The sequence below is a fragment of the Drosophila grimshawi genome, unplaced genomic scaffold, assembly GCF_018153295.1.
Source record: "Drosophila grimshawi isolate 15287-2541.00 unplaced genomic scaffold, ASM1815329v1 contig_311, whole genome shotgun sequence".
NCBI lineage: Eukaryota > Metazoa > Arthropoda > Insecta > Diptera > Drosophilidae > Drosophila > Drosophila grimshawi.
Genome location: NW_025063098.1, coordinates 20,488,219 through 20,510,584, shown reverse-complemented (window position 1 = coordinate 20,510,584; position 22,366 = coordinate 20,488,219). Strand labels below are relative to the sequence as shown.

Sequence of the window (22,366 nt, the reverse complement as noted above, 5' to 3'; positions counted from 1 at the left end):
GGCATTAACGGCCCTGTCGCTCATCGGTCACAGCGAGCGTTCTGGACCTTTTGGGGTGCGAACTCCCAATAAATATACTGATTAAACAATTGCTCCCGAGCAAAATATATACCCGATTTACGAAATAAATCGATGTAAATTATTTGCAACAAAGCTTGAGATTATTCAAAATTAAATATAAGTACCAAGCTCGAATTATGCAAATTTTTTCTCATTTCAAAATGGAGTTCACCTTTTTGCTGTTGTCCCCCTCCCCCTTGACAGTAATTTTTCTCAACGTGCCATGCTACCCACAAGCCGGGTTGCAGAACTGAAGCCGGCGAGTATTTCGTGCAGATGTGTTGGGTCGGTGGGAAGCTGAGCAACGTCGCCTCATGGAAATAAATATGGAAATGTCATGTTTACAAGTTCTGGCAATAAAAGCCACCCATGAAGCTTATAAAATGCAAATGATTCCCTCTAAATTTCCTTTTTGTACAACTGCCATTCACAGATTTCAGCTAAGAGCACAAATTTCCCAAAAGAGAAAATATCCTTTATGGCAAATTCCTCACTTTATCTGGTTATTTTGCGGTCCAAGCAACAATACCCACACTTAAGGCAAACCACAATCAGCGCAACATTCACAAAGAGTGTGTGAATTTGTATTATAAATAAATAAATAATTTATATATGCTATTTTTATATCATTTTTTATGACTCAAAAAACAAATAACCTGAAATGAAAAAATTTGCAATTTTTATTGCCGCTTTCTCAATCAGTTAGAGAATATCTTCTGCTCTAAATTTATAAAATGCGACTCCTCCAGGATTGATGTGAGTTGTAAACTTATCCTTTGGCTTAAACAATCCCAAATGCCGACTGCTATCAAACAAATCCTGCAATATTTTCTCAAGAAAAATATTTAAATTATTTACATATAAACGCATTTCTTTCTTACATAGACCGCATAGCCCATATTATTGTTAAGTCCCAAGTGTTCCAAGTCAATGACATGCGCTTGAGGGCACAGTGGGCATGGTTCGTAGCCACCAAGGAAGACAACAGCTACAGCATAGGAAAATAAGCCTACGTTGTTTTGTGGTGAAACGGGGCGCAGCCAGACCTAGATATTCAGATGTGTTTGAGTACATTAAGTGAATAAAGGATTTATATATACACTGATCTGTCTAGATCGAGATCTAAATGCACAATGCCCCGGTATGCCCAGTGGATCCTGATCAACCTCTATTATATCTCTGTATTTGTAAAATATTTATCAGTATCTTTTTAAATTGAACCATTAAGAAACTGACCGATTTTGTAATAACTCTTTTATTTCAAGACGCACGGACTGCAAGTCATTCGTCATTATAAGAGGAGCAGCAACCACTGCCCAAATGGCCAATTGTAAACGACTCGCTTCATAGCTCAGATGATAATTCCCAAGCACCAGCTGATAATGAACGATCAACAAATTAATATGCTAGAGATGTCAAGCCATATATCACATATTAATCACCCACCATATCCGGATCATTCCAGTGACCTGGTCCGGCACTTTTCTGCAATGCATTTTGATGCTTGTAATAATTGTACATGATGCTGGTCACACTATCGTACGAGTCCTTGACATCCTCTGAGAATCGCCAAAGATTACAGTGGTCCTTGATCAATTCGTAGTTAGGCTGAAATTTTAAGGTTTTGAATCAATACACGTTATACAGACAGATACAACAAACGTGTTTTTGATAGTACGGCCAACTACAAGAATAAACCATCGGCCGACCCGTCCTATTTAAGGCCTTTCCAAAAGCTGGGTAGGCGATGTCCAGATCAATGCCTCCTATATAACATCCATCTAATTTCACATAATCCACTTTCCAACTGGCAAAGGTATCAGCATCGATCGCATAATATCCCTTCGCACCGGGTCCTCCATGCATGCAAGTTTTCGCACCGATATCGTGATATATGCCAAACTTTAGACCTTTTGAATGTATCTGGTAAGTTGTATATTAATTATTTATACAATATCGAAATGAATTAGACATACGTAATCGGAAAGAAACTTCATACCGCGGGGAAAGCGCTCTCGATCGGCAATTAGCTGTCCTGTGTTTTCATCGCGTTGTTTTTCCATCCAACAATCATCGATTATTAAATATTCATAGCCAATCGCCGCATATCCTTCAGTTACCAAAAGGTCTGCCATGCGCATAAAAAGCAACTCACTGTTAACGAGGAAACCAAATTTAATTGCTTCACATGTACAACAAAGAATGTTGATTTCACTCTCAAACAAAAACCTTTAACTACTATTTATATTCATAGAAAAACCATTTTTCAGCTTTCATATAATCGAACATAACTATTTCTACGTTAAATTTCTTTTAGAGTACATAAAATTGGCTTTATATAAACAACAAGCAATTTTGGTCTAAATATTAAGAAAGTTAAAGTTATTTAATTTATTTATTACTTGTAATATAAAAAATCTACAATTTTGACCAGCACTTTGTTCAACATATTTATATCGATCTTAAATAATTTATTTATACCCCATATTTGTACTTTCACCTGATACAGTCCCTGGGGAACTTGACACAATCAGTAAGGCAGCGGAACCGTTCAAATGGCATCCAGCCCATTGGCGGCGTCTTTGCCAATCTATTATCAAGTCCGACAATGCTGCTCAGAGGGAGACAACTCACTATTAGCAGCAGCAGCATGTCTTACGGCAGTATGTTTTGACTTTAACGTATTGCAACAGCAACGCTTCTCTGCAGCTAGATTTATTTTTCGGAATGGACCTTTTAACTACACAGTTGACAATCACAAAAAAAAAAAAAAAATAGAAATGGCATATTTTACATGCGAATCATATCGTTTGTCAACTTGGCCAACTTTGTTATAACAGTATATATGTATATATATATACCTTGGTATGTTTGTGCTTATTGATATTGAATTTAAACTTCTACATAAGTGCCCTTCATGCGTCTCTCTTCCACCGCCAGTTGCAACCGAACTGTTTGTTGTTTGCTTATCTGCTATGCGAAATCCCACATATATATTTCATAGAAGTCTGTGTAATGAATATATGTAGACCCCATACAATTCGTTTCAGTATAAAGTAAGTTTACACACTCCTTTCTCGTAACTTAATTTTTTGTATATAAACAGTATAATTTGCGGTAATACTGACTGTTGTTGTTAATGAAAATTGTAATTGCTTTGCCTAGTTGAATTTACGTATTTTTACTTGATAACTTGAATTGTATAGTTCTTCCGCCCACCCTAACCATCGCGACGAGAATACACTTGGGTGTGGCCATTGCAAGTTTGCCGAAAGTTTAGTCTACACGCCCCTGGGCTCTTAACTTTTGAGTGCAGCGCTTGGAATAATTTAACAGCCAGGCGCCTATTTGGGTTACTTTGTGCCACGTGGCCTCTTCAGGCCTCTTAAGCGACATTTTAGTGTATGCTCTTAATTTAGTGTTGGGAACGTTTTGCAGAAAACTCCAAGAGCACTTGACTGATGAGTTTTATAAGTTGGCGCCACCGCACGATGTTAAAAGAGACCACCAGCTCAGTCCGGATGATAAAAAGTACAAAATGTAATATTCTCAGAATTAATAAAATTAACTTGTGTTAATTGTAAGTGGATAAATTTCGAATTATGCAAAAGCCATACTCAAAAATCACTTAGCCATATTTGACAAATATGTAGGTCGTTAAATACATATACTCAATGGACCTGAGACGCAATAATGACAATGTATTGGCCGACTTATATGTGTAGATGCCAGTGCCAGTGTCGTACAAATAAAACAGAAGTGCATTATATGCAGACCACAGATGCATATGGACATATCTGACAAATATGTGTATACTACTATCTATGGCCAGGAGGCGGATACGAGTTCCGTTTGCTAGGAGTAAATAAACAAACAGTCAGCACGTTATGCCAATTAAAGGCATCCCCTAGCCGAGTGGAATGTTAATGTTAAATTTATGCAAATTAAATGATTTGTAATATGCTGCGACTCCTCCTCGGAAATGCAGATGTTGCCAACCTGATGTTGACATCCTCGACCTAAGCAGGCACACCCCTTGCCATGCCTTGTTGTGCCTTGTCGGCTAATTAGTTAGAAGGAAGTTCGCTTGTTGATTTAACTTCACATCATGCTACTGGGCGCTTTTGTTACCCCATTTGAGCAATTTGAAATTGGCCGAGTGCGCAAAGTGCACGCGGAGTGCGGAATAAAGCATTTGCTATAGCATCCGTCGCATCTGATGTTTCGTTGTTGCTCTCAGAATCTTTGCCAACTAATTAATTTGTACTTTAGCTTCTTACCCCGACTGTGGCCATGGCACAGACACGAGCACCGGCACCGGCACCGGCAAGGCTACGACCCTAACGCGTGTGCACGTGTGCTCTCTGTGTGTGTGTATGTGTGTATGTGTTGGTTGGGTAGTTTTCTCAGTTAATGCCTCGAATATGTTAACAAGATACTTTACAATATGCCATAAAAAAGGCAAGCCTGGAGGCAAGACAAGGTAAGAGGGCGGAAGCCAAAGTCAAAACAGTCAGCGGATTTCTGTGTTCTGTTTACATAGGTTTTCACCAGCGAATCATGGCAAACCTACCTACTTCCCAGATTTGCTTCTTTCCGGCACTGAAATGGCTGACAACACACATGTTGCACCCACACATACACACACACACTAATACAACATACACTCAGATCTAGACCCTGATGAGTGAGTGCGTGCCTACTCAGATGTGTTGTAAAATTATGCATTAGTTTTATGTCATTTTGCGGCATATTAAAATCTCCTTAATTACGAAATGTAATCAACAAAGCTTTGCTGCACACTTTTCCTCCATGCTTTTGGCTTTGGCTTTTGGCTTAAAGCGCTTTTCGTGATCCCTCATGCTCTTTTTTTGTTTACATTTTTTGTTATCGTTGTGGTTGCTGTTGTTGGTTGTTTGTTGTTTTATTTTTATTTTTGGCTCGAGCCAAGTACGTGACAACCAGCAGAGGCTAGAAAAGTCTTAGTAAACGAAATCCTAGTCCAACATTTTTTTACTTCGCCTAATGTTTGCTTGGCCCCAATATGTGCCATGTACCAAGGAGTGGAAATATTCTCATCCATTAAATAAATGTGCAAACAAGGTTTGTGTATATATACCGACTAGCATCTATTCATCTATTTATGTATGAACAATAATTTTCACGTTTCCTACAAATACCCGCACACACACCTTTACATATCCACATATTCAATTAAAATGACACATTCATAATTGAGAATAAAGAACTTCGTATTCTGATAACGACTTTACGCATGCTTCAATTATAATTTAATCATATTTTGTGTTACGTAAAAAATGTGGACATATGTATTTTTGGTAATCTGCCCTAACAACATAAAAGCTACAATAATATTTTTTACTATTTCGAATTGCTGTTCAAAATATGAAGCTTTAATTTAAGTCTGGCGTACACAAGTATTATGGAAAAATATATACAAACATATACAACTATATATCGTGAATACTAATAACTGTCTGTTTTTGCTGAAATATATGCATGTTGATTTCTGTGCATATTTATTAAAGGAAACCAATGTTTTTCAAGCTACTTCACTTTTAGTAAAATCGAGTACTCTCGACAAGAGCACGAAAGTTGTATAACCTTGTGGAGTATATTAAAATTTTCTCATGATATGTAACTCTTTGAAGGCACCGTCTGTCTGATCCATAAAGTATATATGTTCTTGATAAGCATCAGTTGCTAATTCTTTAAGTTGTTGGTTTGTGGAAGCAAAACCAAATAAAATATGCTGAAAAATTATACAAATATAATAAAATTCCAAACTCTGGACTAAAATTTATATGTAAACAGTTTTACTTAACTTAACTAGAAGTGTATTTAGTCTTCGGTTTGCCTAAAATAGACTCTATTTCTTTTTTTATGGCTGTGTAAATTGTTTTCCACGAATTTAGTGTTCATTAAACATTCATCTCAACACAAGTGTCGTGCAGCTAATTGAATCAATTATAATTTTGTGCAGTTTCAAAGTGTGGAATTCAACAGAGTTTCACAAAAGCTACTGGCAAAATGGAATTATTAATGTTTTTCTTTTTGTAACCAAGTAACGAGATGGGTAGATGAGTTGTGAGTTGAGAGCCAAATTGAAGTGCAATAATAAATGTCAATAACAGAAGAACTCAGAACTCGTGCAAAATGCGGCAGGCAAACAAAAAATAATTACAAATGCTCAATAATTGGTTGATAATTACTTGTTATTAACTCAATCCGCTCTCTCTCTCTCTCTCTCTCTCTCTCTCTCTGTCCCATTTCCATAGTCTGAATAAATTTGATATAAGCTTCATTTTCAATCGAAAATGGGGGAAATAGCGAGCGATAAACGCATACATTCTTATATACATGCACATATGAATAAAGTCGCCTGAATCCATACATAAATTAGCTCATTCACTGGATAACGGCCTCGTCGTGCTTACGACCCTTTAATTGCCTCGAATTGTCTGGGCTAAGTACGTTTTTGTGTTATCAGCGCCATTAATAATAAACACAATATGGCAGCTGCTACGTCGTCGTGCATTCATAAAAAATATAAAAAAATATATATATATAAATTGAGCTGAATGAAGTCAACGCTAAAAAGTGCATTATTTATACAATTATGTGTGAAGATAATACCTCTTTTATGACGCCAAGTAGAGCTCCATTTCGAGCATGGGCGTAGGCTCGCTCTTTGTTGGTAGGGGTTGGGGTGGGAGTGGTGGTGGTGGTGCGCGGTTAGAATAGATGCACAGGTAAAGGGCTGGCGTTGAGGCGTAACGCTGCCTGTTGGCTGTTTGTAGTTGGCAACAACAACAAAAGCCTATTATTCTGCACGTAATAAACATAAAGTTGGCGCAATTTGTAACATAAATTTAAAGGGCTAACGTAAATCTTAGCGGCAATTATGTGTTCGGCGAACGCGGCGAATACGCAACGCGACGCGACGCTGCTCTGGGTTCATAACTCATGCGCTTCATTTCCAGTCTGGCACGCCAGGTCTTACTACTACAAACGCAAAAACCAGCAACAATAACAGCAGTAACAACTGCAACAACAACAACAGCAACAGCAACAACAATAACAACAACAGCAATAATAAAGAAGACGACGCCAGCGAAAGGAATTCAAATAGCCATAATTTATCACGTTGAGATTGCAGCATCGCGACGCACACAGATGAGCCGTAGATGAGTCGCCGCGTTTGTATTTTGGCTGTTGGCCGCCCAGGGGTTCACATTCCCGTTCACGCTCGGGTTCGTGCTCGGATTGGGATACGGGCCGCAACACCCAGCCCAACCCTTTTTGGTATGCCAACGGATTACCATGCTATTGTCCCTGCCGCATGCCCCCTTTACGAAGGATAGCAATGCCAAAGGCTGAGCGCTAAACGCAATTAGGCATGCGACAAGACCGCGGACGTCGACGTTGCCCTCGGCCGCTATATTGGGATTTATGGTATTCTTTTTAATCAAATTTATCTTAATGTCTGCGATAAAGGTGAAATAAATCGCGGAGATTTATTAGCGCTAATTTACGCAGGTGACTATGAATGGCAATTGTATAATAAGCACATTAAAATACAGCCCAAAACGGCTAAATCCATTCATCATATTTGAACTATATTTCATTCACGTGACCCAGTCAATGGGTAAGCAACAGTTGTTCAAATTTAAAGTAAAGTTTAAATTTCGTCAAGGTCTTGATTTAATTGGCATTTATATTGTATTAATTTTTCAAAGTTTAATTCATTTGGAATATATTGTTTACTTTTGTTACGAATATATAACACACATAGTTTGCAACTCATTGTAGAGCAACCCTTTCTGAGCAAGCTGAAATGCCTATACGCTTGAAGTACAGAGTGTTAAAAAAATAAATCCGCCCACGGCTATAACAGTTCCTGTTGCTTGACATTAAGCGTTGACAGCAGCAGCGACAAACAAAGTGCTCGCAATATTCGCGTCAGTATTAGCGTCAGTTTCAGGAAGAACAACAGAGAAAAGGAGAGCAAACCCAAGAACTTAAGAGCAATTCCTAACAAATAACATTCGCAACAATGTGAAGCCAACACGCAGCAGGGGCCAGGCCAAACAGTCCATGGCATTGCCGAACTCTAATCTCCGAGCGGGGCAATAAAAGGCAGCTCTGGCAAACTTTGGCTTTGGTCTTAGTTCATATTTTATTTAGTCGCTGTATCCGGCCAAAAGTTTTGCCTGTTCCTTTGCCTTTAGCAGGAATCTCATGGAATATTTCAATTTTTTTCTATAACGGCAGGCGGCATCTTTGCTTAGCTGTTGTGCTGCTTTTCTGCAACTTCACTCATTTATGTGTAGCAAGCTAAGCGCTTCTTTTCCCTTTGCTGTGATTCTAGTGCCATAAAAACGAATAAACTGAGACAGAAACCGAAATAGCAGAAAATGCAAATCATTGTCCTGCGACTTGTTTCTCGTGGCTGGCTGTCCAATCCCAGTGCTAGAGTGCTCGCAAAAAGCGCCAAAGCCGCAAGACGGAGTAGTTGCTGCGCTGCCTTGACTGCTACTCTCCTTAAGAACAATTGGTTTGCGGTTTCAGCGCTCTCCCTGTCCTTGTCCCTGTCCCTGTCTGTTTGCCTGCCCCTGTCTATGTCCCTGTCCGGGTCCGTGTTTGTGTCCATGTCCATTTTCATGTCCATGCCCACAGCAACCTGTGATAATCGTCTTGTGGGCAGTTGCGCTACATCCTCTATCTTCTTGGGGCTTTTTTTCTTGTCATTTTCCCCAACAACTCTACCGTCCAACTAACAGAGCTCGCACCGGAACGATACTGGCCGCGTTTTTTGCTAAAACATTTATCATTTGATTACAATTTGACGGTCAATATGACTTCCCAGAGAGCCGGTTGCAAGAGAATGGATGTAGCTGGGAGAAAGTAGTGGAGGGGATAGGGGACTGACTGGAAAATTAAATGTATTGTTGCCATTGTTGATTGTAATAATGATTTTGTTGTTTCAGTTGAGTTGTTTGCTTATGGAAAATGGCGTTCGTCTTGTGCAGCCGCAATGAATAAAATTTACTTTTGAACAATTGTTTACATTTAACTTGGCGGCATCTAAATATTAAATGTTATTATGAGAGAGTTGTCGGTCCCCTGTTTATATTTTACAAGATGGAAAATTAAATTACGACCACTTGCTTATGGGCAACAGAACATTCTATACGTGGGTCGTTTCCAAATTTCGAAGAAACTGAAAGTTAGCAAAAGTTGACAGTTGTTTATTATGTACCTTTGTACTTGTTACCTGGTCGTATTACATTTCTTCTTCTTGACATAGTCAAAATGTGTTGTTTTTACGATTCATAATTTACACCAAGCTCATAATCTTTTAAGTAGGTGTATTGTGATATTAAATTTCTTCAATTTATCCAGACTTCCCTCATTTGACACTTGCGATAGCCGCTTAATGCAATCGTTAACTTAGAATAGACGTTCGCCGCAGTTTTCGAGTATATCCACTCCCATTTCGCACAAACGGCCAAGTTTTATTTGTGGTGTGGGTTTGTTTAAGTACGGTGGTCACTCTGCTCAGGCATAGTCAAATATTGGAGCCCAAGGTATAGTATTTAATGCGAACTACATGTTTGCCTCGAGGTGGTTTTCACAGTGCTTTTGTTATCGCTAACCAAATCGTAAAATTTTTACTTACTGCCAAAGTGCGTAATAACTCGGTAGAACTGCCCACTACTTAGCTGGCTCAACTAAGTGCTATAAAAAAAAAAAAAGAATTACAGCTCAAGACTAAATGTCAGTTTGTGAGAAAGCTTAGCAAAAATTTTTAAAAGTAATTTCTACAAATTTACGTAGTATCTGAGTAATAGTGAGTACAGTTGAATGCAAGCCATAATAAAATCAGAACTGGATAGAAACGAAAGCTAAAAATAAACACAGCAGCAAAAAATAAATCAAAATAACTTAACCCATATGGTACATAATCATATTTCATTATATATAGTATGCACATATTTATTCAGCTATGTAGTGGTCGAAACCGCAGCTTTGAGCAGTGCAAGCCAAAATTATACAGTTCGAAAAGAACTCAAGCTCATTTCGAAAAAGATGCGCATAGACAGGGAAGCAATTCATGCACGAATAAAATTGATGAAGGTCAAACTCTGGTTGACTTTGCTGTGATAAATGAGCGGTCAACCTAGAGAAAAGCACAAATACATACAACCAAAAACCACACACAGATATACATACACAGACTGACAGGAGAGGCAAGGATGAGCTGAGCCTTCAAGCTATCCTCCAAAGTAAGCAGAAGTCCTGAGCTATGGTAGGGTATGGTAGGCGCATAGTGCCGAACAAGCAAACTTCTGCACCTACTCGTATCTAGTTATTGTTCTTGTTTGTTATTGTTGTTGTGGTTGTGTTGGTGTGTCTGCTATAAGCACGCATACTTGAAGATATAGTCGTGCACGGAATACGTAAGGCATTTTCGGGACACGCTCGAGTGGCTCGTCGACTGAACGTTATGCTTGGTGAGTTGGGCATAAATAGTCCAACTGTGTACTCGATATGGTCTGCATCGAAACAAAATATTAGCAAATCTTGTTTGGAGTGTTTGGGAAATTTATTGCGCTCGTGTCTGTTAATACGCGCAAACATATTGCCAACAAGCTGAATTTGAGTTAGATTTGCACATATGTATGCATGTACGCATGTGTGTAATGCCTGAACAGGCAGACACACACAGACATAAAGCAAACGTGATCTGACCCAATTCTGGGCACCAAAAAGAGTTTTCAGCCCAAGGGAAAATTTCTTATCTTATGCTCTTAAAGTTCCATTATACTGAACTCAGAATTGTTTTCGGGCCAGAAATTATGTTGCCATTGTTATAAATCAATGTGGCTTTGTTTTTGAAATATTTATGGGTAGATATATAGTTGGATTTTGGTACCAAGGCGACGCAATAGATTGTAGATAAGATGTTAAAAGACCACATGTTTCGAACAAAATCATCAAATTGGTATATAAATATATATTTAAAAAAATTAGGTTGAATGCTAATGCGAATAAATTGATGGACTAGAGGCCATTAATAATTGTTGGCACGCAAATTGCCTTTTGCCTGTTCGTAATTTATTTCAAACTTGTTGATTTATGAAAATTGGTTTTGACTGATATCTGAAAGCTGTGGCGCAACTACGATGCATAACTTATTTTTTGCAGCGCTATCCCAGCAGCTGTTTGTATACATGAATGAGTTCTTTTTTTTATTATCATACTAGTTTTTTTTTTTGTAGCATTACGTAAACTTAGCAGCAACCAGCTGAGTCAAAGGACTCGCGCACAGCTCAGTTCAGCTGAATCCAGCTGTGTGCCACAAGCTCTGCCCTCAATACTCAGTCCTCAGTCCTCAGCTCTAGCTATTGACTTTGCATCACGTGCTGCAGATGAACTTAACTTCTCCAATGAGCCGACGCGTCGTGTTAAGTAGATGTGAATTGATGCGTCTGACCAGTGACTCGTCCAATCTCAACTACAGGCTCCCGTAGCGCCCTGCTGCATCAAATGAACGTGTTGGCGCTGTCAGTTTTGAAGTCAAGTTGTACTATGTACTATTGATTGCCGCAACTCCCATTTATGCCCCATCGCGTCCATCTCGTCCTGCTCAGTGTTCATTCTAACGTTATCGACATAGTCTGTGTTTATGTTAGCTTAAGTTTATATTTTTCATTATGTTTATGTTTTCGCATCGTTTACACGTCGTCCTCAGTGGTAGCATTTCTTATTTTACTTTTTCATTTTCTCTTTTCATTTTGTTTGCTTGAGTATATTTTATACTTTGAGTTCGCTTTTAGAGTTTTAATTTAAAAATAAAAGCACGAAACCCGAAAGTAAGAAGAAACAAAAAAAAAACCTATACTTATCGCTGGAGGGAGGATCCCTTTAAACTTTTTGTGTTTCAGTTTTGTTTTTCGTTTGCTTTCGTGTGGTGGCTGGCTCAATGGTTCGAGTTGGTTGGGGAGCTACACCAAAATTCAATAAAATTCTATAGAAAGTTGTGCTTGTCCGTTTTTGTTTCACATGAAAACGTATGAACAATATCCATAAAATTAGCATTTCGCTCAAAACATTTTATTTAACATCTAAGATTAGATAAAATTGAGGCCTAACAGACATCCTGCCATTCGCAAATGGATTGAGTTAGATTTGTGCCCAATATACATACATATATATATATATTTTTTTTGTATTATTTTTATTTTTGGTATATATGTAAACAAGTTAATTTAATTTATGTATACGTTTTGCACACTATTAGATTTCATCACATTTCTAAAGATTACTTGCATTGTTATACTTCAAATTTGAATATAAAATCTCGGAATCTCTTGAGTTCTATTGAAAGTTTCTGGGAATAGGCACTCAAAAAATACAATAGATGCTTCTTCCTTTACAATGAACACAGTGGTTTAGATTTAACACAACGATATACATAAATAATTGGCATACGTTATGCAGATTTTGCAAACTTATTGAAATAAGTAAGTTATGCTTACACATCTACCATGAATATCTACTGAGGGAATATAATAGCCAATTAATTTTGACATTGTAGCAACTGTTTGCAAGCACTCAATGAATGTAATCCAAGTATTAATTAGTACGCACCTCATCGGTATTCGAGAGCCAGATGTATGTGGCATTTCAATTAATGAACGCACAATTTCCCTCGAAGCTCTGCTGGGTTGCTCAATTTTGGGCTGGACTTGGCAAGGCAACACTGTGCAGTACTTGACTGTCCTTCGATTATGGGCCATAAATTGATTTTTATTAAAAGCCTTTTAATATTGTATCTTCATGGGCGAGCATCTTGGGGATTTCATTCAAACGCAAATAAATTTCAGAAATATGCAATGCGCCAATTCACTGACCAAAGAGCACCAGATCCGGCTCCTTCACCAGCACCAGCACCAGCAGCAGCAGCAGCATCAGCATCAACTAAAGAATAAGCGAGCGGATATTGTTTTTCGAAATCATTTCTTTACGAGCGACCTGCTTCGAGCTCGTGGACTTGCTTTGCAGCAGCACTCACATCCAAGGCAGAGCCCCCGTGCCCTCTGCGTTCTGTTGCAGTTTCCTTTCGCTTAATTTTTCGCCCATCGCGCACACAAAGTGAAATTACCCATGAGAGCTCTTGAGCTGACAGCAATGTTCCAATGGAATCATGATGGCGGGCAACAGTATGAAGAAACGCATAAAACTGTTTGTTGAACTTTCCAAAAACAAAAAAACCAAAAAACAAAAATGGAGAACTCGGCATAAGCATACATATTTACGACCAATGGTAAGTCTTTCGACTTTTGTCAGCAGAGGAATTTTAATTAGTTTGCAATTTGCAAATCACGGCATTTGACTGGCTTCTAATTATGAAGGAATTCCAATAGATCAATATTCAAAGCGTGTCTGGTTGGGTGCAAAAATTTGCAAAGGAGAGGCCAGCATAGTACAACATAATTAATATCATATTTCAAGGCATTTTTTAATCATCATCGTTTGCTAATCAGCAAAGACGCGCACAACTCAAAGCGGGAGGCTGCGGGGGTGCGTGCGCTTAGCATATGGTCCTGGCATCTGAGCCTCCACCCAGGTGCGGACCAATTGAAATTCAAATGAGGCATCAAGCAATGTACCGAACCTCGTCAAGTCTTTGAAGTTATTAGAGGCAAGTGAGTCGATACTTTTTTTTTCTTTTGTGGAGTGAGGTAAAATCATTGAGGTAAAATCATTTCGGTCACAGACTTAAGCAAATGATAAATGCGTGGGGGGTATACATATTATGTAAATGCAGTGAAGTTCGTATCGTTATAATTTGCTTAATACGCATAAAGATTAAGTCAATATACTAACAAAGAATCATTTGTAGATGAAAATATTTCTTGCATCTTATTGCCAATCCATTTGCTCGGTTGCCAGTTGCTGCCACTCCCACTCCCACTTTGCCATGCATATGCCGCCTACACATGTGTGTGTGTCTGAATATGTCTATTTTTACGGCATCGCCCAATGCAAAGGCTTACCACCAAGCAAATATATAAATCTTTATCGATGTGCGCCCAAATCCATGGACCGAAATTTCATTTCCGATTTGCTTTTGTCTGGCTCTGTGTTTTTTTCCTGTGCGCTTGTTTTTTGATTTTTTTTTTTCATGCTAAAACAACGAGCACTGTCAGGCAGGCTGCCGAATTGTTTTCGGCATTCTTGGCTCTGACACGGTATCAACAATGCCGAGAAGTCTCCTCACCAAGCCTCTGGTAGATGTTGTGAATGTGTGCCAGAAATGTGTTTTTGCAAGGCGTATAAATTAATTTCAATTTTTGTCGACGTGTGAAATTGCCAAAGACAATTCTTCTAGTATTCCGTTTGCATGTGCATATGTATCACACATATTCACGTCTGTGTTCTATATGTACTCCAGTATGCATATAGCTGAAAATCATTGAAATTACCAAGCCAACATTACAATGCTCAATACATTTGCCTATATATAACCTAAATAGTATTTGCTTGATATTAATTGATTGCTAGAATGCTTTTCGATTATTATGTTCGAAATTTAATTTATATGGCTTGTTATAAAGTTTTGTTTTATTTGAAGCAAATCATTCGAAAGCTGTGTAGTTGTATTGTTTGACTTCTATGCGGGAGCTAAAGTGGTTGACATAAATGCATAATTGGTTTCAAGCAGCTTTTCTTATTTTTACTGAGTACTTATTTTAATTGAATAACAATGCTGATTACAAGTTATAAATGAATATTCTTCCCTGCCAGCTTTTTAATGGCACTTGAATAATATATATAAATGGGATTTTGTGAAATTGCTGAAGACCAAATTAAATCCTTTGTGTAAAGATTGCATTGTGTACAATGAGTTAAGCTCTTCTAGTGCATTTTGCTGGGCATCCTTTTCTCGAAAGTTGGCATAGGGGTGCAGCCAAATAATCAATTCGACAATGGAATCTGTTGACTAACAAAAGTAGCTTCAAGTATTGCAATAATTGTGTTTAATTTACAAGCATTAATACAGATTTAAGATTATTTTTGTGTACATCTATTGTATCTATTGTATTGTTTAACAACTACATCTTCCACTTTGCTGCTGGGTGCAATCACACATCAAAATGTAATTAGGGCTAATTACAGCTAATTGGCATTTAAAACTTGAAGCGCAGTATTGCAATTAAAGTGGCTCACGGTCGGAACTGAAGTGCTGACCCGCTTGTGCATTCATTGTAGACGTCTAAACAGTATCGCATTAATGCCAAACTGGGACTGGGGAAATCTGGATTATCACCGACGGTATACGGGGCTGCTTAATAAAACCAACGAAAGTCGAACACAAAATGCCGTTAACTATTAAATTAACTTGGCTGCGCTGCTGCATCAGATGTTAATATTGAGTTCCGGCACCAGGCCTCAGGAATTGAATCAATTTAGCCAATGAATGCGACCTCATTGGATTTAATACGTGCTCCTGGACGAATGCCAGTTCACGCGGCAGCTAGAATACAAGCTAGCAAATCGCTTAGTTCTTCATCTGATTATTATGCAGGAGCAAACACGACCTCGTTCAGTACCAGCGAGATTCTCTGTCTCGTTCACCAACTCGCTCTCGCTCTAACTCTCCCTTTCACCTATGCGCCTCGCATTGAATATAGAGTTGAGTTGGTCCTTACGCCGATTGTGCTATTATTGGAGCCACCTAATTAGTTTATTATGTTTGTGACTGGCGGCAGTCAACTGTTTAGTCAACGTCCTTGAAGCTGTTACACCTGAACACTCTCAAGCTGCTTACTAGGCAATGACTATAAGGATTGGTGGCATGAGCAACACCATATGTGCAACGTGTACACAAATATGCGCTTATTCATGCTAATAAATGTATTTACTCTCAGACATTTTCCATGAGGAGCAACTAAGTGAATGGGGGCAGCAACATGTGTTTAAGCCAATGGCCAGAAATGTCAGATCAAATTATGGCCAATACATATTAATAAAGCTGTCAGTAGCTAATCGGTTTATTTAATTGATTCATGAATCATGACATAAAAACTAACTTCGAGTAGTAACAAAAAAGAAAAGAAAAAATAATACACAATACAATGAATTATATTGTCTACTTTGTGTCTACTCCTAGCTACGCATTAGTTCCTTTTATTCGTTTTTAATGTAAAATACCAAAGCTTTGCATGATGTAGAAAAATTTGGCAAGCTAGGCTAGTCAAATGTAGGCAAATGCTTCATAAGCAATTTTATTTAATAATAAATAAAAACATTAATTCGGAATACATATTTCAGCAAATAAATAAATACCGAGAACTATAAACGAACTACGATTCTGTCTATTGGCTTAACCAGTGAAGCAGGTGGGTGGCACCACAGACTGTGGCAACTGAAGCAGATAAAGCTTGTTGCCACAAACTGTTACAACTGCTCGTGGATATCAAAACTGAAGTCATCGCATTCTGTGGCCGGTTAACAGGCCAAATTCCAACTGAAATTGGTTGACGGTTATTCGTTGAGGCGAAGCTCATCGCGTTTTTGGTTTGGGTTATGGTTATGTCAATCATTATGTTGATGGTAACGGTTATGAGGCACTCGATTACCGTCAAGATGAGTTGCCATATTATGCCCATTCGCCGTAATGGAAATTCAAACGGCTTGAGGCCATGCCAACTATTCGTAGTCCTTAACCTCAAAAGTATATGTATAAGATGTAAATGCGTCTCATGGATTTTGCGCTGGTCACACGGTCACCTAATGGCTTTCATACGTGATAAAATCTTTCACACATTTCCAATGGGATCTTCTCGTGGGCTGGCATGGATTCGATTTGAGACGACAGCTTTTGACATTGGAGCGGCAGCCCTTTTTTTTTGGTGCATGAGATATGAGATGGAATACTGACACCGTGTGCACTACTGCCATTTTTATTTGAGGAAATGGGAAATGCGAAAAATTGGCAGGTTTTAAATTAATCGTACCCTTCAACTTGTCGAATGGCTCCCGATTAAATTAAACGAAACGAAATGTCGGAAGCACCAGCAAATAAATACCTGCCTGTCTGTCTGTCTGTCTGCCCGCCTGCCTATTTATGTGTCTGTCCCACTGACACTGACACTGACTCGTTGACTGACAGAAAACGCAAACAACTGTCAGAGTTTTGCAAATTCATTCCAGATGTAAACATTCCCATAGGAAGCCATTTCACCCAAGTTTCATGTCTGTTTGCTCAGAATTGCAGCAACTGGTACCGACATCCACATGAGCAGGAGTGAGTGAGTGTATGTATAGCCGAAGGTGTTTGTGTGCACTTCCTAAAGCCATGTACAGGTATGGGCGGAGGAGATGAAGAAGGGCATTGTGCTCGCGTGCATTGGTTGCCCTTCTACAGCCGTCAATAGCAGGAACCGGAGCAGGGGCAGCCCAACTTTTGACTTTCTCGCTCAAGCGACCAAATATGTAAAATCACTTCATAGCTCTGAGCACCGATAAATATATACCTCTTCAAAAGCAAAAAAAGAGAATTTTATTCTCTTTATTAGATTTCAATTGCCATTTAAGGATTTCCATAGCTTTGTGAATAGACTATTGTAAAAAGTATATCTGTCAGTAGTCGAAAAATAAAATACGTAAAATCTAGTAACAAATAGAAACTGCGGACATATCATTTATTTTGTAGACCCATGTATTTGATACAAAAAGTGTACGTCACTTTTGCCACTGAACGAAAAAGTTCAGAGGCTAAAAACAATCGAATCGAACATAATCCCGAACTCGGTACAATCTGCACCCTGAGGCCGTCGCTTGCACTGATGGCCATTCACGTTATTTTCATTGATTATGTCAGGCAAATAAGTTTACTTTGGAACATTATTGGTCCCATTCATGGCAACAAAAAGGCAACTTGTCAAAATGTTCGAAAGCACTTAAAAGTTTTACGCACTTTGCTGTTTTCTTGCTTGTAGTTGGCACATTATGGCATTTTTCCACTAAATCTACATTCACAACAACAATGGCGCAACCGAAGCTGCCCGCCATCAAGAGAAACAATAACCCAGTCTCAGTCCCAGTTCCAGTCCCAGTCCCAGACTTAGCCCGTTCATAGGTCTGTCGCATAGTACGCCAATTTCGCACTTTCCTTTTCGCAGCCGGCAGGCCAGCAAAAAACAGGATTGGATATTAAAAAGAAAAAAATAAAAGAATACTTGAAACGCTCTCATTGAACTAAAAGGGGGCAGTTAGTGCCTCAAGCACTTGTGTCACTGGCAGTCGCACTCCTGATAACTATCCTGCCAACTGGCCATGGCGCTGCGTTGTCCTGACTTGGCTTGGCATGGAATTGAATCCTAACAAGGCAATTGAAAGGCACTTCTAATAAGTACGCAGCCATAGACGACTCCGAAAAGGAGTACTTAAAATTGCAAGAACAGCTTGGCCACTTTTACGGGGTTTGCTAAATTGTAGCATAATTTAATTTTCGATCTATCAACTTTGAGAGAGCCTCCCCCTCCAACGTTGTGCACTGATAATCTGTGTTTACTGCTCAATTCGTGCATGGTGTAAGATAGTAGATCTCGGTGATTGTCAGTTAGTTCAGATGTGATTTGAAGTGGTTTCTATTTGAGTTTGAGATGAGCACTCACTGTTTAAGTAACATATCCGGATAGTCATTGGCTGACAGATTATTCGAATTGAGTCTGTGGAAATCGTATTACTTTTGGTTACATCAGATTTTAACCTGTTGATATCTCTTCCAAATCTAATTTATTTAAAGTTATAAAAACTTAGAATATCTTGTTTACAAAAATAAAGTTTTTGTACGAGACCATTTACTAAGCAAAATAATTTGAAAACTTGGAAAAACCAGTATTCGATCTACCGCAGATGAATCATTAGTATTAGCCGCAGCTCCCACTTTTGTGTATTTCCGCATTTGACCGAGATTTGTTTTTAAATTAATGAAATCAGTGTGAAGCGACTTCAAATGATGTGAGTGAAAAAAGGCTTTGCATACGCATATTTTGCAATGATTCTAACGAAAGAATCCTCGTTTTCCATAAACCAAGCCCAATGCCAAGTGTTGGGCAGTTCGTTCATACCATGAAAGTTCGATAAATTATGGCAAACATTTTTTTGATGTTGCGTCGCTCAACCGAGTATAACCCTTGTTTGAGGTTGAGTAATAAAATGAAATATTTATGGGTTAACATTAAGGGATTTGGTTTTTGCTCGGCACAAATGCCTATGCTTATGCACACTATATATTTCCACGTGCATACGTACATACACATATCTGAACATTATAGGTATATAACATGCAGCACGTAACACTCTGACTTGGCCCGAGCTCTGCTTTGGGCTGTCAGCCTTGTTGCGGGAGAGTTTCGGTTAACTTCTGGCCACACCGGATTATTTATTGCATGCGGAGGCGTTAACACGAAAGCATTTGGCGGAAATGGAAACTAAATAGTCGTGGTTAAATTATTAAATGCCCCATCTCGCTGCCTCAGCAGCAAATGCTGTTGTGGCCATCGTTTTTCTTTACGATCCAAAGTGTTGCCTATAAAAATTTACTGTTACACAGAGTCTGTGTCCATGTTTGTTTGCATAAATGAATGCAAACATATAATTCCTGCGTATTTCAGCAAGAGCCAACCAATAAATACATGCATACACACACAGACACACATACATATTATATAAGTACATATTTTAAGCAGACCTCTTCACGTTCTCGAATGGCTGTAGTTGCAAAACTGTTTGGCAATGCTTTAAATATTTTATGAGTACTACCACTCTCGGATAGCCAAATAGAGCAAGCGGAAGCATCGACAGAGAGATTGAAACTCGGTGACATAGGGAGTGTGTGAGAATGTGAGAGAATGGAGAAATAGAGATTATGATGTAACGACTTATGGGTAGTTCAACGGGATGAGCACACATGCAAACAATCGACTGTCATAAAGTTGAAAAAGTACACTTTATGTGTACGTATTATGAGTCTATAGTGGAAGTACTTATAACATTGCTTGAAATAACTGAATTGAAAGGGTGTGGCTTTTCTCTATGATTCCAATGTGGGTATCATTGGTCGAGTCGAAATGCTAATCATTATGTGTCTTAATACAAGATTTAACAATACTATTTTTGCACTTATTATCAGCTTTAACATACAATATTTCGCCATTCACTTAAATAATTCTATAACAGTAGTATGAAAAATAAAATCTTTTAAGATTATGTAGATTTTAATGCTATAAATAGAAAATACATTGATTTGTAGTTGAAGTGCTTAAAGATTAAAGAGTATCCACACTCTACACGAATGATGATGTGTTTGAATAAAGAGGGCAATTTAAATAAAAAATGATATACATTTCAGCTAGAGCATGCTACCAAAATATACTTGCTATGCAAAATTTGAGCGACAAATTGTGCTGAGTCAGCACAACAAACCGAATTAGAAGAATGCGTGCCGCTTCTGACGATGCATACAGGAAGGCCAAATAAGAAGCAAAATACTAAAAATCAAATGTGCCAAGATACGATTAAGCGACATTTGCATGCTCTTAGTTATCGTTATTAAATTATAAGAACGGAATCATTTCACACTATACGAGTGCTGACTTCCCACTCACTATATACCCACTAAACCGAGGCTTCACTCAGGGACATTAGAATTCGCATTATATTTGTCAGCCACTTGAGCGCCATACAGAAAGTGTCTAAAGCAAATCACACATTGATCATAAACTAACCAAACACAAAAAACCAACAAAAACTCATAGTTCGGCTGACACTGAGTATAAAAGTGAGTGGCGACTTGCGGTGGCCGGTTAGTTATAAAGTGGACGCTGTCATCATCATTATGCTGAGAACAATTCCGATTTGGGCGCTGCTCATTTGTAGTGTGGTTATCGTTTCGGATGCCAAACCGATATTCATTAAGGTTTTTGCACCGATTGGTGGTAAATTGATGAAAATATCAAACAGCGAGAGTAAAGAGAGTAACGCTCAGCTTAAAACATGTTATTTAATTTTTCTATAGGTACTTCTAGTGCTATCTCCAGTGGAACAGTTCGATCCACAGCAACGTCATCACCGATTAATTCTCAGTTAATCTCCAATCTGATATCACAGAAGTTTCAATTACTGAATAGTTTGCTGCAGGTCAAATCATCCTTTGGCATCCGGAAAGAGATCTCATTTTTGGGTTCGACGACGACGACGACGACGTCGACCACGGATAGGCCAGTGACGCAGCACACCACTGAGGTAAACACAGATTTTATACCGGAAGTTAGCTCCAGCACTCAATCTGTGTACACAACAACAACAGACGGAGACATTGCGACGCCGAAGCCTACAGTACATCCCCTCAAGCCGATTACAACGTCTACGCCAGTGATTCCCACGAAGAGCACCACAGAGAGCACACTGGACTCAACAACAACGAGAACCACCAGTGGATATACGTATCAGCCACCTATAACCACCACTCAGGGATATACGTATCAGCCACCTATAACCACCACTCAGGGATATACGTATCAGCCACCTATAACCACCACTCAGGGATATACGTATCAGCCACCCCTACCCACAGCGACACCTACCACCAACGGATACACGTATCGGACTCCAACACCTGCAACCTCTTACTTGCCAGCTTCTCAATCATAAATATGACACTATATATTTGAATTCTACAGACTCGCACCTGTGTAGGTATATAAATTAAGTAAACTTATCGAATGTTATCAAATGTTTAATTGATACTCAAGTTATATCGTTTCACTGTCGATAATTAGAATACATTTCAAATCTTTAAGAATAGTTTGTAGTTTACTTTGTGCGGAAGTGATTTGATACTAGTCCGCATAGTTTTCTTATTGACAATGGGTTGTTCTGTGCGATCAATTAGCATAAAAACCTGTTTTTAGAGGCAGACGACAGACTCAAACAGAAATCACAAACAAATTCGATTCAAATCTTCGCTTTGAAAACTTACTTTGACGTGTTGATTGATTCTTTTGTCGAAGTTATGACGCTGAAAATACATAGATCGAATACACTTCTGAAATCACCATAAGATTTGAGAGTAAATTTGAATCTTAATATTTCAGTGTACATCTTCATGGAAACTCGTAAAAGTCAGTAAATATATTGGTGACTTCTATTCGTGAATATAGTTTAGAGCATTGAAGCGTTTCTGTATTCTATAAATGTTAATTAT

At 38.6% G+C, this 22,366-nt stretch overlaps 2 protein-coding genes across 3 annotated transcripts; one reads left to right on the top strand and one right to left on the bottom strand.

Moving 5' to 3' along the window:
* Positions 1 to 1,133: 1,133 nt before the first annotated feature.
* On the bottom strand, positions 1,134 to 2,827 carry LOC6567204 (alpha-N-acetylgalactosaminidase). Its single transcript, XM_032740136.2, has 6 exons — positions 2,561 to 2,827; positions 2,037 to 2,214; positions 1,723 to 1,983; positions 1,507 to 1,668; positions 1,297 to 1,436; positions 1,134 to 1,239 (listed from the first exon to the last, which is right to left on the bottom strand). The coding sequence occupies exons 1-6, from the start codon at positions 2,710 to 2,712 to the stop codon at positions 1,134 to 1,136; spliced, it is 999 nt and encodes a 332-aa protein (XP_032596027.2). The 5' UTR covers positions 2,713 to 2,827.
* An 18,171-nt stretch (positions 2,828 to 20,998) lies between these two features.
* Positions 20,999 to 21,905, top strand: LOC6567205 (merozoite surface antigen 2). Of its 2 annotated transcripts, XM_043215035.1 has the most exons (3): positions 20,999 to 21,098; positions 21,179 to 21,601; positions 21,638 to 21,905. In XM_043215035.1, exons 1-3 carry the CDS (start codon positions 20,999 to 21,001, stop codon positions 21,811 to 21,813), a joined length of 699 nt encoding a protein of 232 aa, XP_043070970.1. In that variant the 3' UTR covers positions 21,814 to 21,905. The 2 variants fall into 2 exon arrangements, with proteins under 2 accessions (XP_043070970.1, XP_001993613.1); XM_001993577.2 differs by having other exon boundaries at positions 21,179 to 21,904.
* The last annotated feature ends 461 nt before the right edge of the window (positions 21,906 to 22,366 follow it).

Bases quoted from the DNA above. Each gene is read 5' to 3' on its own strand.
- LOC6567204 (XM_032740136.2), bottom strand. From the start codon at position 2,712: ATGCTGCTGCTGCTAATAGTGAGTTGTCTCCCTCTGAGCAGCATTGTC. The intron at 2,215-2,560 runs GTGAAAGTACAA...CCTCGTTAACAG, and splicing joins TTCCCCAGGGACTGTATCAG to TGAGTTGCTTTTTATGCGCA. The intron at 1,984-2,036 runs GTATGTCTAATT...ACAACTTACCAG, and splicing joins TGAAGTTTCTTTCCGATTAC to ATACATTCAAAAGGTCTAAA.
- LOC6567205 (XM_001993577.2), top strand. From the start codon at position 20,999: ATGCTGAGAACAATTCCGATTTGGGCGCTGCTCATTTGTAGTGTGGTT. The intron at 21,099-21,178 runs GTAAATTGATGA...ATTTTTCTATAG, and splicing joins GGTTTTTGCACCGATTGGTG to GTACTTCTAGTGCTATCTCC.